General features: G+C 39.0%; 6 protein-coding genes across 6 annotated transcripts; 4 read left to right on the top strand and 2 right to left on the bottom strand.

The window, feature by feature from the left end:
* Nucleotides 1-186: 186 nt before the first annotated feature.
* PAS_chr3_1224 (uncharacterized protein) lies at nucleotides 187-2,676 on the top strand (the record flags this gene model as incomplete). Its single annotated transcript, XM_002493012.1, has 1 exon — nucleotides 187-2,676. The coding sequence occupies one exon, from the start codon at nucleotides 187-189 to the stop codon at nucleotides 2,674-2,676; it is 2,490 nt and encodes an 829-aa protein (XP_002493057.1).
* Nucleotides 2,677-3,131: 455 nt separating this feature from the next.
* PAS_chr3_0824 (Subunit VI of cytochrome c oxidase) lies at nucleotides 3,132-3,644 on the top strand (the record flags this gene model as incomplete). The annotated part of the gene is made up of 2 exons (XM_002493011.1): nucleotides 3,132-3,329; nucleotides 3,408-3,644. 2 exons carry the CDS (start codon nucleotides 3,132-3,134, stop codon nucleotides 3,642-3,644), a joined length of 435 nt encoding a protein of 144 aa, XP_002493056.1.
* A 563-nt stretch (nucleotides 3,645-4,207) lies between these two features.
* Nucleotides 4,208-9,874, top strand: PAS_chr3_0823 (Type II myosin heavy chain, required for wild-type cytokinesis and cell separation; the record flags this gene model as incomplete). The annotated part of the gene is made up of 2 exons (XM_002493010.1): nucleotides 4,208-7,231; nucleotides 7,319-9,874. The coding sequence occupies 2 exons, from the start codon at nucleotides 4,208-4,210 to the stop codon at nucleotides 9,872-9,874; spliced, it is 5,580 nt and encodes a 1,859-aa protein (XP_002493055.1).
* Nucleotides 9,875-9,908: 34 nt separating this feature from the next.
* On the bottom strand, nucleotides 9,909-11,357 carry PAS_chr3_1223 (uncharacterized protein; the record flags this gene model as incomplete). Its single annotated transcript, XM_002493009.1, has 1 exon — nucleotides 9,909-11,357. The coding sequence occupies one exon, from the start codon at nucleotides 11,355-11,357 to the stop codon at nucleotides 9,909-9,911; it is 1,449 nt and encodes a 482-aa protein (XP_002493054.1).
* A 154-nt stretch (nucleotides 11,358-11,511) lies between these two features.
* On the bottom strand, nucleotides 11,512-14,139 carry PAS_chr3_0822 (Subunit of a heterodimeric peroxisomal ATP-binding cassette transporter complex (Pxa1p-Pxa2p); the record flags this gene model as incomplete). The annotated part of the gene is made up of 1 exon (XM_002493008.1): nucleotides 11,512-14,139. One exon carries the CDS (start codon nucleotides 14,137-14,139, stop codon nucleotides 11,512-11,514), a length of 2,628 nt encoding a protein of 875 aa, XP_002493053.1.
* A 623-nt stretch (nucleotides 14,140-14,762) lies between these two features.
* On the top strand, nucleotides 14,763-15,605 carry PAS_chr3_0821 (uncharacterized protein; the record flags this gene model as incomplete). Its single annotated transcript, XM_002493007.1, has 2 exons — nucleotides 14,763-14,807; nucleotides 14,868-15,605. 2 exons carry the CDS (start codon nucleotides 14,763-14,765, stop codon nucleotides 15,603-15,605), a joined length of 783 nt encoding a protein of 260 aa, XP_002493052.1.
* Between the last annotated feature and the right edge of the window lie 635 nt (nucleotides 15,606-16,240).

Genomic DNA, 16,240 nt, shown 5'->3' with positions numbered 1-16,240 from the left:
ATTCCTCTCTAACTAAATAATTTTCCCCGGCAGATTTTTCGAGGTTTTCACTTATCAAAATAAAAAGCTTGGAGTAAATCTCCCTCTACCAAACCACCTTTAATTAAGTTACTTTGGATCAGACTATTTATATCCTGTTATGTTACGATTGAGCCAATAGAGAACAAATAATTATAATCAAACAAGATGATAGTGCAACGGTTATCGTTCAGGCACATATCCATCTATAAAATGGTGCCGTTCAAGATAACCCAACGGTACAAAAGTCATCACAAGTTGAAAGAGTTTGACAGCAACGTTAATCTGAATAACAGGCCAAAAGCAACCTTAACTCATTCATTGATAAATTTCACTCTGAAAAGGATTGACAATTTGATTTTTCCAAAGCTTGAAGATGATGCAGACTCCAGTATCCAACTTGCATCGAAGAGGTCGACTTCTAATCGCATTAAGAGCATAATGAAAAACAATTCTCTACAACAAGAGCTTTTTCACTTGAATGACATTAATTATGTCAATTATCTATCCAAAATTAATACCTACAGAGCTCTCCCTAAAGAGCTCAAGCACAAGTTTCAGACTACTCTCGATCCTCACTATCAGCTCCAACTTCTTTTAGATTTTAATGAAAAGGAGAATCCAAACAGTTTTATTAAGCTGGATCTATTACTTCATTGTTACTTGAAGATTGCAAACAATATTGACGACGCCATGTTATACAAACTCATCTGTAAACTGCTTGACATGGAATGGTATCATAATAGCACACTGATCATAAGGGCCTCTGGCTTGAATATCAACTCAATTTTTGAGTTATTTGGCAAAATATTTCAATACTGTGAAAACGATTTGAATAATCGGTTCTTGTACTACCAGTTATTGAGTAAGTACCTAGAATATTCTTCTAGCTCTATGATAAGACAGATTCTGCAAGAAATTTCGTTGGAGACTGAACTTGTAGACGTTTTCCAGTTGAACAACAATTTGCAATCAATTACAACATTGGATGAATTAATGGAACTTGAGGATTGTGTGGTGCATCCTTTCAATACTTTAGAATTGCTAAAAAAGAGGATGCAATTTGAGGAGGTTAGTCATGGCGATCTGACAGAAAAGTTAACATCATCGGGCTTGATGAACCATCCGGGAGTCATATCTCAGCTAGTTCCCAAACTTTATGACAATATCAACCATTTGACCACACTCTTAGATAATGCCACCATCGGAAAGCAAGATTGGTGGTATCTGATCCATACTAGTTCAAGCACCAAGACCGTCCAACACTTGATGAAGATTCTTAAAAATCGGCACAAAGACTTAATGAATAACCGCACCATTACGGAACATATGACTGATAAGCTACTAAAACTTTCAGGCACCGTGCTTTTGAGGCATTACATGAAATATGTGTTTAACGACTTATCTGCGGCTACCCAATCCAGGGTTTTGGTTTACTGTTTGAAGCATCCATTTTGCAATGATGACACCAAATTTTTCACTGAGACTTATCATAGATGTCAGTCCGACGTTCAGTCACTGTTGAAAGTGCTCATTGATAGACTTTTTCCAGCAGGTAAGATTGATGCGAAGCATTATCCTCAGCTAATTAAAGTTTTTTCTGCCCATCCTAGACTAGAATTTTTTCCAAGCTCTCTGGTGACTATTATGGTTAAATATCTCGGGAACAATCCAGAAGTTATGAACAATACACAGCTACAGAATGATATTCTTCAATCAATTTACTCTATCGTTGCTAATCAAGAATTACAAAACAAAGTTTCCATCAATAGACACCTGACCAACTGCAAGGGGTTTGATCCTGAACAACTTTTAGAAAGTTTCACAGTTAAATTATTCATTCAACTTCTTACCCAAGCCACTTCAGAGCGTTCAAGTTATAGAATGTTTGCCTCAGCATTATACTCCACACAGGGACCTGCCCGAATTTTCACCTACACGAATAAGCTCTTTAGATTTGTTCCCCAAGATTTACTTTCAAATTCTCAGGAACCTTTGAGCATATTCATAGAAACTTTGACAAAATCTACGGTCAGAGACCTAATCTCAACAGTGCCACACAGCAATAAGCATTCGAAACTACATGCTGAAATGGAATCAAGGATTCTGGGCCAATGCCTAAGACATCTTGAAACACTGACAATATCTGAGCCACACTTGCGTTCACCACCACCATCACACTCAGACGCAGGCTATCGTATCAAATTAAGATCAATTGCATATTTATTAGAACAGTCCACCATCAGAAACATAGAGGATGGGGCGATCTACCTGAAAAAGTTAAAAGACCAGGATATGAAAGTACCGAACCCATTAATAAGAGCATTTCTATCAGGTTTATTGAAGAACGAGCAGCTTCCAATGATAAAACGGCTACGAATGTTCCAGAAAGTTACAGACCAAGAACTTTATTCCCATAACAACTCCATGCTGGGAAGGAAGACTGTAATCACTCTGGTGGACACGCTTTTGCAGATAGCACTTAAAGAGGAGAAAGGGAGCATATATCGACTCTTATGGGCTCTTAAGTTAGCTCATCTGAATAAAGTGGACAAGAAATATTTTGTCAAGTGGACGGAAACTCTGCGATTGATGAAAAAACATCGTAGAGGTTATTGGAGCACACATAATACATCCAAAAAGCTCAACTTCATCTAAACAGCTCACAATTGTATAAAGTCAAGAATCCTGTACTATATAATAAACACTTCACCTCGGAGTCGAACATGGCACGCTAGTTGTCATTAAGTCCAGAATCCAAAGTAACATCTGTCATCGCCTTTAAAAATCATTCGATGTGCCCGATGCTCACCTAAAAAGAAATGGCCCTCTCTCATTGGTCAAGTAGTTCCATCCAGTGCAACAAAACATCGTAAAACGACATAACAAGAAGGAAAAACACCTTTCCACGCAAATTAGCACACTCAGTCATTTCCTCTGCTTCTTACAAGCCTCTCACCTTGCAATAGAACTTCAAACTGACCCAGCTGTGACCACCTAACTCCTGTGGTTTTGAGCCCTTGCTCGCGATTTTTCTACAGTTTTCAAGCTTGAACCTAGACAAAAAACCATACCAAGACAGAACTACTTCCTCATTATTCTTGTTTTACCAAATGTTTGCTAGATCTTTCCGCCAGGCTCTGAGAACCCCAACCAGATTGACTGTTGCCAAGCAAGTTAGTCCCATTGTCAGATTAAACTCTGCCATTGGTATCAGAAGTTACTCTGCCCACCACGAAGAGACCTACGAGGAGTTCTCTCAAAGATACGAGAAAGAGTTCGATGAGGCATACGACTTGTTCGAAGTTCAGGTAAGTCAGAATCAGATTATTGGCAACCACTGCCGTCGATTGTCAACGTTGTAGAATACTAACATGCGCTTCTTTTAGAGAGTTTTGAACAACTGTTTCTCTTACGACATAGTTCCATCACCAGCTGTCATTGGTAAGGCTTTGAACGCTTGCAGAAGAGTCAACGACTATGCCACCGCTGTCAGAGTTTTTGAGGGTTTGAAGCACAAGGTTGAGACTAAGGAGCAATACGATGCTTACTTGGAAGAATTGAAAGACGTCAGAGAAGAGTTGGGCATTGATTTGAAGGAGGAGTTGTTCCCTGAGTCTGCTTAAGTTAATTAGGACTCTTGCTTTTTGAACCATTGCCATTACTAAGTGTTAAACAGAAAGATATTCACCAAAGCAAGATCATACTTTTGTTACCTTAGAGAACTCTATATGAAGTTTCGATATTTATAAAATACACCAATGTTTGAGTGAACTGGAAGAAGGGTTTGGCTTGGAAATGTCATCTGTATGCGTTGTTTTTGTTGGTTGGTCAACATGTTTATTTGTGGAGATTATCTTGAGCCCAATTTTTGACCTTACCTGCCCTTTCAAGAACAACTTGTTTTGTTCTCATTTGCACAGATACTCCTGGGTCTTCTCCAGCATTGTAGTACTCCTTTCTCCTACTTACTTCTAGAACGTCTGCCAACAGCCTATCCCCCTACCACTGTCGCTCGAGTCCTCCACCCAGGATCTGCCTGGCCGCGATTTCTCACGGCCCTATTTGGCAAAACATAAACAGGGACGAAATGTAAACATCAAACTAAACTACCAAAACACCTTGGTACAAACAAAAACGTCAACGTTTCCCCCACAACAATCAGTAACATTGCCGACTTGTACAAAGAATGGACCAGGAAGATAAAGCTCTGCTGGTATATGTTCCAAAGCCCGGGGACGAAGAGTTTGTGAAGGCGAGGGTACTCACAGAGAATCCAATTGGAGATGACGAAATTGAAATAGAGGTCAAGACTTTGGAAGGGGAACAGTTTACAACAACAGTGAAGCATCTCGACCGGGTCAATCCTGTGAAGTTTGACAAGTGTGATGACATGGCCTCGCTGACGCACTTGAACGAACCAAGTGTCCTGGACAATTTAAAGAGAAGATACCTGGATGGACTAATCTACACTTATTCTGGACTTTTCTTAGTTGCTGTGAATCCGTACAAGAAACTCAACATCTACGACAGAAATACTATTGACTATTATCAATCCATGGAGTCCTCGTTGTACCAACAACCACAATTGGACGGTGACTCTGCAATTAACCCAAAACCCCATATCTTTGCTGTTGCACAGAACGCAATTCAGAGGCTGGTGAAAGAACAGAGAAATCAAAGCATTTTAGTTACCGGTGAAAGTGGTGCCGGTAAGACTGAGAATACCAAGAAAATCATTCAATACATTACCACCATTACAGCCTCTCACGAGTTAAATCAAGGCTTTGATTTTGAAGAGAAAATTCTACAGGCAACTCCTATCTTGGAATCATTTGGAAATGCCCAAACAGTGAAAAATAACAATTCGTCACGATTCGGAAAGTTTATCAAGATGGACATCGACTACTATAAAAAAACCTTGGCTGGTGCAAGTATTCAGTGGTACTTACTGGAGAAATCTAGAGTTGTCAAGCAAGATGCTGAAGAAAGAAACTATCATATATTCTATCAACTCCTTAGAGGTCTTTCTCAATCAGAACTGTCAAAATACAGACTTACTAATTCCATTACTGACTTCAACTATTTGAAGTACTCTCATGCTGATATACCTAATGTTGATGACTCGCAAGATTTTCAGAATCTCATGAAAGCACTACAGGTTTGTGACTTTTCCGAGACAGATATCAAAAACATATTCACGACCCTAGCCGTAATATTGCTGTTGGGGAATATCACCTATCACAATCCTGATAGCGATAAACAGGCAATTCCTACGGAAGACGCACCATTTACTGAAATCCAAGAGTTACTGCAGTTGGAAAATCCGCAACTATTGAAAAATGCGATCATTAAACCCAAAGTTAAAGCCGGAAGGGAGAGTGTGACACAAGAAAAGAATTCCCAGCAGGCAAAAGTCTCAGTTGATGCTTTGGCAAAAGTCCTCTATGAGAACTTATTCGGCTTCATAGTGGATAAAATTAATAACAACTTCGGATATTCTGGTTTATCCTCCAACACTAGCTTCATTGGAATTTTGGATATTGCAGGTTTTGAAATATTCCAAAAAAATTCTTTCGAACAGCTATGTATTAACTATACCAATGAAAAGCTGCAGCAATTCTTCAATCATCACATGTTTGTTTTAGAACAGGCTGAGTATGTGAAGGAGAATATTAGTTGGAAGTTTGTCGACTTTGGCAATGATCTTAAACCAACCATAGAATTGCTTGAAAATAAACCAAATTCTAGGGTAGGTATCTTCTCGATACTGGACGAAGAGTGTCTTATTCCTAAGGGATCTGATGAAGAATTCCTAAATAAACTTCACAAAAATTTTGAGATCAAAGAAGATGGGGTGAATTCGCCTTATGGCAATGCTAGATACAAGCCAACCAAGGTAAGAAATGGCTTCATTGTTAAACATTATGCAGGGGACGTGACCTATGATGTTGATGGTTGGTTAGGAAAGAATAAAGATCCATTGAACGAAAATATTATTGAAGTTCTTTCTAGCTCTTTGAATCCTTTCTTTGTGGATCTGTTTTCTTCAAAGTTAAAGGCAGTTTCATTACGATCTAGTCCTTCTAAAAAGAACAAAGGGACATCCAAGACTGTTGCCACAAAGCACAAAGAGCAACTCTCCTCACTAATAAACCAGCTGTCTCAAACCCACCCCCATTTCGTGAGATGCATCTTACCAAACAACCAAAGATCATCGAATATGTTCGACCAGAAACTTATCTTGGACCAGCTGAGATGCAATGGTGTTTTGGAAGGAATAAGAATCGCAAGAGCTGGTTATCCAAACAGAATCCCGTTTGACAAATTTTACTCCAACTACGGCTTTTTGTCTAAAAACAAAATTCGACACAATGATAATAACTTCAAAAGTAACTGTGAAATTGTATTGAACGAGTTAGAACTTTCTCCCAATGATTTCAAGGTTGGTCTTACAAAACTGTTTTTCAAAAATGGAGTTCTAGCCGTATTGGAAGAAAGAAAGGCCGCTAAACTATCTTCAACAATAACAGGGTTACAGTCGAATATCAGAGGTTTTATTCAAAGATCCGAGTTTGTAGATAAACTTCGAAAACATCAAGCGGCTAGGCTTATATCTAAAAATTTCAAAGAATATTACCATCTTTCACGCAATGATGAATGGTACAAGTTGGCGTTAAGATTGACACCTTTGATCGAAGGAGAACGTAAACTTGCTGAAAAGAAAAAATTGAAAACAAGAATTGACTCATTAATCAAACAGGTTGCTACATTGGAAGAAGAGAAAGTCTCATTTTCTGTTCTCAAAAGTGAACTGGAAGAATCCATAAACGTGTTGACGAACTCCCTAGAATCCGAACGAAGCCTATCAAACACTAAGGATAAAGAACTTGCCAATGAGAAAGCTCATAGTATTGACTTAGAGAAGAGTTTATCAGATGCCAACCAACAAATTGAAAAGCAAGAGAATGATGGTAAAATTGTCAATAATGAACTTTTGACTTTGAAGAAAGAATTGGAAAAGTTGACTGAAATGGAAAAACAGAAGTGTTCCTTGGACGATAAAGTAAAGTCATTATCGCAGGAACTGATTGCTGCGAAGAGCTTGCAGCAAGAGGTTGAATCACTTAAAGGTGCCATTACTAACCGTGAACAAGGAGAAGCCGATCTCAAAAACACCAAGATCCTGTTGGAGTCAAAGCTTAACGAGTCTGTATGTACATTGTTTCTTCAAATGGTAATTATTACCCGTTTTTTTTTCAACTTTGCTGAAAATCAAGTTTACTAACCTAGTATTTAGAATTTAAGTTTTGAAAAAGCCTCTGCTGAGTTGAGTAAACTAAAGGAGGAGAATAATACTGTTAATGCCAAACTTAATCAATTAGTCTCTGCACAAGCAGAACGTGAGAAGAAATTAGAAAGGAGAGAGCGTGAACTGCAAGACAAAGCCCAGGATCTGGAGTCCAGGCTTTCACAAGTACACCTTGTTGAACAAGAGAAGAAAAAGGCTATTGACGACTATACTGCAATTAAAGAAGAGAATAAACTTCTGAAGCAAAAAGCAAATTCCATTTTAGTTTTGAATACAAAACTTGAGCGGGAAGCAAGAGAAGCCAACTCTTTACTTGAAGCCAAGATTGCTGACGATGTTAAATTTGAGAGGGGAAAGAAGGCCTTTGATGATCAGATATCGCAGTTGAAGGAGAAAGTAGAAGAATTGACTAAGGAGCTAAGCATTGAAAAAGAGAACAGCTCTCGTGATAAGATTTCTCTCAAAGCACTGGATTTGGAAAATGCCAAACTTTTGAAGGCAAAGAAAAGTTATGATGTTCGAACCGCTGAGTTGAACCTTCAGCTGCAACAGTCGAAGGTCGCATCGCCAGCCAGTCCAAAGAATATTTTCTCTGCTTCCGATACTGAGGTCAACAAACTTAATTTACAGCTTAGTGAGGAACAGGCAAAATACTCTGTTTTGAAATCAGAAAAGCATGCTCTTGAAGATGAGCTGAACTTTGTGAAGACAAGATTAGCATCTGAAGCTTATGATAACAGGCAATTAAAGGCGAAGCTTTCTACCATTAGTGAACAAAGCGGCATCCCCATCGAAAGCAACAACTTACTTTCTTCTCCAATTAAAGCTAGCCGCTCTTCCCTTTCCGATAAGATAGCAGTTGACGCTTCTGAGCTTAAAATACAATTGGAGACAGAAAAGGCTGCCAATAAGAGGCTTGAAACAATGAATGTTGAACTACAAACTGAACTTCTTAGATACAAAACCCTTTCTTCCAGATTAAACAATCAGGACTTCAGACCCGTTGATTTTGGCAATGTATTAAAGGACTCTACAAATGACTTAAACAAAATGAGCCAAGATGAACCGGCCAATTCCTTGCGTCTTAACTCTATGTTAAATGAGGCCAATACTAAGCTGAAAAGACTTCAAACAGGTGATCACGTATCTCAGCAACAGGAGATTGTACAGTACAAATCAAAGATTGACAGACTAGTAAGACAGAATCAAGATCTGAAGGACTCTTTGGAACTATACAAATCCAGGTCGGAAAACTATTATGGCAAGCTTGAGGCTGCTGAAGTTGCCGTGAAGGCATCCAAGAGAAGTGAAGAGTTCTTGAGGGGCGAGCTTCAAGTTGCTCAAGAGAGAATAGGTGTCGCACAAGAGAACTATAGAAAATCGGATCTCATGGTAGCACAGCAGAATTCGACAATCAGAGAACTTCAGAAAGAGCTTTCTGATAGTCTGTTTAACTTGAAAAAATTGAAATCCAAGTACGAGGATCTAGAGGAAAAGTTTGAGCAAGAAACAGACTTTAGATTATCAACCACTTCTTCTCTTTCTGCCAACAAGGATAGAGAAATCGAGTCGTTGAATAAGGAACTCTTTGAGAAGATGGAAAAGGAAGTTGAACTAAACAAGAGAGCAAAGAGTCTAACCATGCAATTGGAAACCACTCAAAAAGAAAACAGGGCCTTAACAAACACCACAAATTCTTTAATTAAGGAGAAACATAGTCTGGATCGAATGATAACTGAGATGAAGAAAGCCAATGATGAACTGAATGCTAAACAAATAGATTTGGAACACAAAGTAGCAACGAGCGTCCAACAGGTTATAACCTACAAAGCAACTGTTGAGGATTTGAATCGGGAAAGAAATAATTTGTTGGAGTCCAAGAGGCTTCTGGAAGTAAAAGTTGCCGATATTACAAAAGATCTTGAAGCTCGTATGCGAATTTATGAAGACGCCAACAGTAATCCTGCACATGTCTCCAAATTAACTAACGAATTGAATGATTACCGTCAACAAGTCAGAACTTTCAAGGACAAGATTGAGGAAGACAAATTGAGATTCAAGGAATACAGTGACAAGGTGTCTCAATTGACGGAACATGTAAACATGACAGTGGAAGAAAATAAGGCTCTTAGTAACTACAATGAACAATTGAGCAACAAGATCAAATCATTGGAAGCAAGTTCTAATGAAATGGAGACGAATATCACCAATCACTGGAGTGAAAGAGTAAAGTCTCTAGAAGAAAAGCTAGCCGAAAAGAAGACTAAAGAGTTTGATGAAAACCAAAACATTTTCAATCTACAAAGTCTGGTCAAGGACTTGAACAGAAAAATTGAAAATTATGAGAAGCTGAACGAGAGGTCTCAAAATGAAGTAGACAACCTGGGTCAAACTATGAAGAGACTTAATGACAAGATAGAATCTCTCCAGGAAGAAGGATCGCAGGCCATTTTGTTGCAAAAACAATTGGAGAGAGAACGAGATGAATTCAAGGAGAAAAGTTTGAAGCTGGAAAAAGAGCTATTGGATGTTTATAGTAACTAATATGTACATGGTATATTTAACGACGTGACAGAACTTAGAACCAACCTCTCGTTTTTTTCTTTGAAGCTTTGGAAGCGGCATCTAAACCAACTCCAAAAGATGCCAAAGTACCCTCAATGTCTCCATAAGATTCTCTGTCACCTTGAACAACTATAGTCGGGTTGCTTCCGGTCAAGACTTTCTTTGCAATTGCAACTAGATCTTCCTTTGTAACTTTGCTGATTTTATCACACATCTCTGTGACATCAACTTTTCTGCCATAAACTTGAATGTGTCTTCCTAGTTCTTCTAATTGAACCATCTTGCTCTCCAAGTTCATCAACAAAGAAGACCGTAGCTGATTTTTGGCACGGTTTACTTCGGCATTGGTAAGAGCACCTTTGCCCGGATTTTCAGAAAACAAGCAGCTCAGTTCATGACCTAAGAGTTCTGCAACAACTTTATTTGCCTGCGGAATGCTTGAAATTGAGAGACCAAACAGCCCCGAGTCTGAGAAATTGTGTATATATGAATTGCAACTTTCAATAAAACCGTACTGATTCAGAACTCGCGTGTATGCTCTGGCATACATTCCTTTTCCTGGACCACCAGCAGAGAAAGATCCACCACCACCGACGAGCATCTGCAAAGTAGCCAGTGAGTAGACATCGTCAGAGTCCACGGGGACACCTTCAAATGTAAGATATATGTGATGAAACTCGGGAAGCCCACCCATAGGAGGAACTGGAGGCAAAGAAAGTTCTCCTCCTGTATATTTAGCAGGTTCTTTGACCACTGGACTGGAACCGACAGATTTCATATCGCCTAAATTTTTATCAACAAGTTCCAAGGCCTTCTCGTGGGGAACTCCCAACATAGCAACGACCAAGTTCTCAGGTCTAAAAAATATTTCACGATACTTCAAAAGGGATTCTCTTGAGATGTTTGCTAAAGACTCCTTCGGACAGAGCAGCGGGGAACCCAAATTTTTTGATCCATAAGCTACCTGTTGAGACAATTCGGGAAGAATTAGGTCAGGTTGCAGCCATAACTCATCCAACTCATAATCTGCTGTTGCTATCTGATTAGAAACTTCCTCCTCAGTAAATAAAGGTTCTTTGACTGTAGAACTGAGGATTTCAGCCATCTTGTCCACATCTTTGTTGAACACTGAAGCCTGGTATATCAATGACTCTCTTGAAGAGGCACACATAAAGTTGCCACCTAAATGATTGGTGTTTTCTACCATAGATTTCCCATCGAATTTGGATGTTGATTTGAATGCAAGTCTATCGATGATGTGAGAGTGGCCGGTTAATTCTGGAAACTGGCTCTCATATCTTGAACCAGCATCAACGAAAATGCCCATGGCACTAAAATGGCCCGGAGCTTCGTCCGTTACGACACGAATACCATTTGGCAGTTTGGTAAGCTTTGTTGGCATCGTCTTGATTCCCGTAGAAAACCGACGCTTGAACTCCCTTCCAGCAAACTGTCTGAGCATTAGTAAGTAGAGTACGATGAACTGCAAGCTCTAGATTCAGCTTTACTAAGACTTTGAATAATCTCGAAAATGATTATATAATGGTGAAGCCATTATTAGGTAATCGGTGCTTAATATATGAAGATGGAGTGCTAATCTATAAGTATTTTCTTCTCTACTCATTGTCTAGATAGTTCAAGACTTCTAATTTGCGTTTTTCTAGTTCCTCCAATTTGGAGAGTTCGTTCTTCAAGATCTTGATTTCCTCCTTAGCAAGCTCGTTTCTGTCCTCTACCGAACTTCCTTCGCTATCAGTATTTCTGTGGTTCTTGTAGAGATCTCTAATTTTATGCCTGTAGTCTGAAATCTCATCATCAAGGCTATCAGAATCATCAGAGTCTTCCCTCAGATTTTTAAATTTCCACTTGTGGGTAGTAATTGGCATTTCCGAGGTCTTTTCGTCGTCCAGCTCGACAACCTTCTCATTAAGGTCACTGACAAGCTCGAGGCAGTAATCGTGGTATTTCTCCAACGAAGATCGGTGGGAGATTGTGATTATAGTCAATCCTCTTTTCTTGAGAAGCTTGAAAAGATAATCTTCCATGTCGTAAGAAATTGCGTTGGTTGGCTCATCCAACACAACATAAGTCTTATTGTGGAACAGTACTCTGGCAATGATCATCTTCTGACGTTCTCCTCCACTCAAAAGGCTGAACCAGGAATTCTTGGATATGTTTCCACTATCTCTTTCAGTGCCGTTGCTTGCCGTAACATTGTCGTTCTTGATGGAGGGCCTGAAGTTCAAATCGGAATTGAATCTTTCAAACAGATATTCCAATCCGACATCCTTCAGTAACCCAATCAGCAATTCATCATCCACTTTTGATGTCTCACTCGATAATGGATAAATGATCTGGTCCCTCAAAGTTCCGGCGGATAGGAAGTATGGCCTCTGAGGAACGTACATAATGTTAGAGTCGAGAGGTTTCGATAGAAGGCCTTCATAGATGGGCCACAAACCGGCCAAACACCTCATGAACGCAGTTTTTCCACATCCATTCTTTCCGATTATCAGTAAATTGTTTCCTTTCTTAATTGTAAAAGAAAGCGATTCGATCAACTTCGGACCATTAGCTCCTTTAGGCGAAGGTACAATAATAGGGATATTCTCTAATCTTAAACCATCGTAGTTGGTCTGGATGATACCATTGATGAATCCTAAACTCTTCATGTTTTGAGAACTGAGATGGTTCAAATTGGTGAAAGAGGACAATATCCTCAAAGATGGTAGTCTTGCAAGGGAGGTTTGTTGGCCATTGGTCAAATCTAATCCATACTGGAATCCACTATCATGCACTTGATGCAAATTCAGCAATAATGTGAAGATTCTGTCTGTATAACCAGACAATTTTGAAACATCTTTAATTGAATACATCAATCGACTACCCGCATCTGCCATTGAGAGCATTAATCTTTTGTTGACAATAAAATTCTTCATGTTTTTGGATGAATTAGATGTCCTCTTAGATGTTGGTGCAAGAAGAATGGGAATGGCAGAGTAAAGATATCCGAGACAAGACCATGTGTATTTAAGAATGTAGTCCTCCCAGAACCCATAATGGAACCTTTGTACCATTTCCTTGAAAATTTGTTTCTGAAGATCCCCAAAGATACTCTTGATTTTTCTATTCTCAAGAGGGATACCTTTAAAGAAAGATATTTCCTCAGCATTGTAGATCAGGTTAAGGTTATAGTTGTAATAGATACCTTCCAAGTTTGCCTTTTTCTTAAGCATTTTGGAAAATTTGGGGGCTTTCAAACGTAGGAACCAACAGGTAATGAAATAATTTGTGAAGATTCCAACAATTCCTGCAGTTCCTAAATTGTCTCTAAGGTATATTGCAAAGAAAATCAAATCCATGAAAGGTTTTCCAGTGTTGGTAAATAAAGAAGCCAACGTCGAGGTGAACTGTTTGATATCATCGGTGAGATACTGGTCGATGTATTTCGAATCCAGCTGATATTCCTTGGGCAACATCTCGTTCGTGTTGAACTGCATCTTGTAGAAAACTAAACGGTTATCCATGTAGAGATCGTGGCAATAACGTAATAAGTTGGTTCTAAAACTCAATGACAATCGTTTGGTAACATAGCGGATACTTGAGTTTGTGTAGGATGCAGGAACAGCTAAAAGAAACCAGTAGATGATGTCTCTGATAAACTTTTTCCCTTGTAAACCAATGAGATTCTTCACAATTGATCCATCTAACTTGGTTACCAGCAATGTTAGATATGTTCTTAATATTAGTAAAGATAACTGGGCAACGAGAAGATATGAGTTCTTATCTAACCATTTCGGGATCAGAATCAGTTTCCAGATAATGAACAGTTTATTTAAAAATCTGGAGTTGATAGCTTTCCAGAAAGAAGTGGCTCCTGGAGAATCCTTGAGAAGCATTTCTTCTTTAATGTATTGCTTGAAGACCAAATTGTCCACGCTGATCCGATCATAGTTTGGGTAGGGAATATCCACGGATATGGTAGAGTTTTTGTATGGAACCTCAATCTGCTTTGCGATTCTGTTACCTCTTTGTAAAGGGCGGTTTTTGCTCCGTTTGAGCAAATAGTTTCTGATATTCTGTATTAGCTTTGCTATGTTATAAGCGCTGATACCAGCAACGGAAGATAATACAGCTGTCAAGAAAAGAAGGACTGGCTTAGAGGTCCAACGGATGTTCAACTGGGCCAGCCATTTCAACTGCCGCTTGCTAAGTAGCTTATGAGGTAAGATGAGGTTGTCCATCTAAAGACGTCAAAGAGGGGGAGAGCGCTGACATTCTAGAGCAGTTGTCAGGGCTTAAATATCCGTCTCTTTTCATATGATAATTGGGGACAAGTTTGTATGCGGGATGCAGATGACCAGAGCTACTCGCATGTGATTGTGGAGAGAGTATTCAGTTCGCGCACAACCCTCTGTGTTTGGTTCCATCTGATGCGACTTTAAAACTGTTGTAGTTGGTAAAGCTAAGCCGCACGATCAGATGAGCTTTAAATCTAAGTGTTAATAAGGCTGAACACTGGGTATTTGAGCGTATTTCAGAAGTAACATGTGTCTCAAAGAACTAAGCTTGATGCTGTAAAAGTGTTTGGGGGTTTTGGAACCTAAATTTGGAAAAATAACGTGCACAATCTGTTTTAAGATCAGTATACACGGAGATGGCTGAAATTTGTTTTGCCCTCCAACTTGCAAGAATAAATACAAGAAATACACACATTGGATCCAGTAGAATTAATCAGTTTCACCAACTTTACCTTGGATCACAGACTGTATATAACCTTTTGTCAGACTTATGAATTTTGCACCCCTGTCGCATTTCTCGAATTGACCACCACCTGATAATACCGAGTGATATTTATAACCATAGGATGTCGTTATCAACCTTTCTAGGCGTCACATATGTCACATTGTGGGTAAGTGCCTCCAACTGAAAGTATTCTGCTTCTAGAACCTTTTATTAACAAAATTTCCAGTCCCTTTCGTTCTATCCTCCTCTGATAGTTAATTTCAAACTAAAATCGTCAGATGCAATATCCATAGACTTTCTATTGTTGAACACCTTGGGCTACGTCACCTATTTCATTTCATTATTTCTTCAATTATACAGTTCGACCGTTAGAGTCCTTTACAAACACTACTACCATGGTTTACCTCTACTTTCCGCCATCGATCTTCTATTCGTTGCCCATGGTCTGATACTGAACCTGATCACACTCAGCCAGCTATATTGCTACAGAGTCTGGAATTTTAAGAGACGAAGCTTGAGGATAAGTTTTCCAACATATCTCTTCTTCTTCGTATTCTTCGCCTTCCAGGCTACGTATTATATCTTGTCTATTAAGGATGCAACCACCTACAATTTGATGGTATATACGGTGAATCTTTCGCTGTGGAAAGTCACAATTAGTTTTATCAAGTACCTCCCACAACTGTACTTCAATTTCAAAAGAAAAAGCATGATCGGCTACCCCATAATGAGTATTTGGCTGGACCTTTTGGGAGGCATATTTGCCATGCTTCAATTGTTTTATGACTATTCTTTAGTGAGTGCCAAGTGGGACCTTTTGGTGTTGGTTAGTAACAATAAAGGCAAATTTTGGCTCTCGATGGTGACATTTTTCTTTGATTTTTGTTTCATTGTTCAATATTATTTTGTGTATCCCAGCCGGGCAGTTAATCATGAGGAAGACAAAATGATGAGTAGAGTCTGATTGCATTTATCAATACTCCACATCCTCACTTTCGTACTTTGCAAAATCGAAAGTGAACTCTCTATACAATTCATCAGAATCCAGCTCTTCAAATCCGTAAGTTACATTCGCTTTGAATTTTCCCAGCTCCGGATTTGTCAGGGGATCCAATACTTCTTCCGGTGCAAGTTCCCTTTTAATATCCATCAATTCATCAGAGATAGAATTGATCTTCATTTTTCCTCTCACCGTTTCAGCTTCTGAAATCGAATGAGCATTGCTGATATACTTATCCACTAATCTATTTCTTTCATCTTTTAATTGTCGATACTTTATTTCTAATCTGCTGGTCAACGTGAATCGTAGAGTTCTTGTGGTTATAGGAGACTTCTTCATTGGTTTGAAAAAATCAGACAAGACGTTGTGCTCAAATATTCTAGAATTTCTCGCATCAAGTTCTTCCAGTTGGTCTGTCTCCTTGATAAAAAAAGATTCCACCAAGTCACTGTCTATCATACAGAACTGTTCTCCTTTGATAAAACTGTCTCTACGGGGTATTTTGTATTCGGGTGGGACTCGGTTAAGCTTCACCAAGTGCTCCTTCTCTGCCATCATTATCCTGGCAGTCAAAGACTTCGTGTTCGAATCTTTAAGTC

The sequence above is a fragment of the Komagataella phaffii genome, chromosome 3 (genome assembly GCF_000027005.1).
Source record: "Komagataella phaffii GS115 chromosome 3, complete sequence".
NCBI classification, from domain to species: domain Eukaryota; kingdom Fungi; phylum Ascomycota; class Pichiomycetes; order Pichiales; family Pichiaceae; genus Komagataella; species Komagataella phaffii.
The sequence above is the reverse complement of the archived record's forward strand: the minus strand, read 5'-3'. Positions and strand labels throughout refer to the sequence as shown.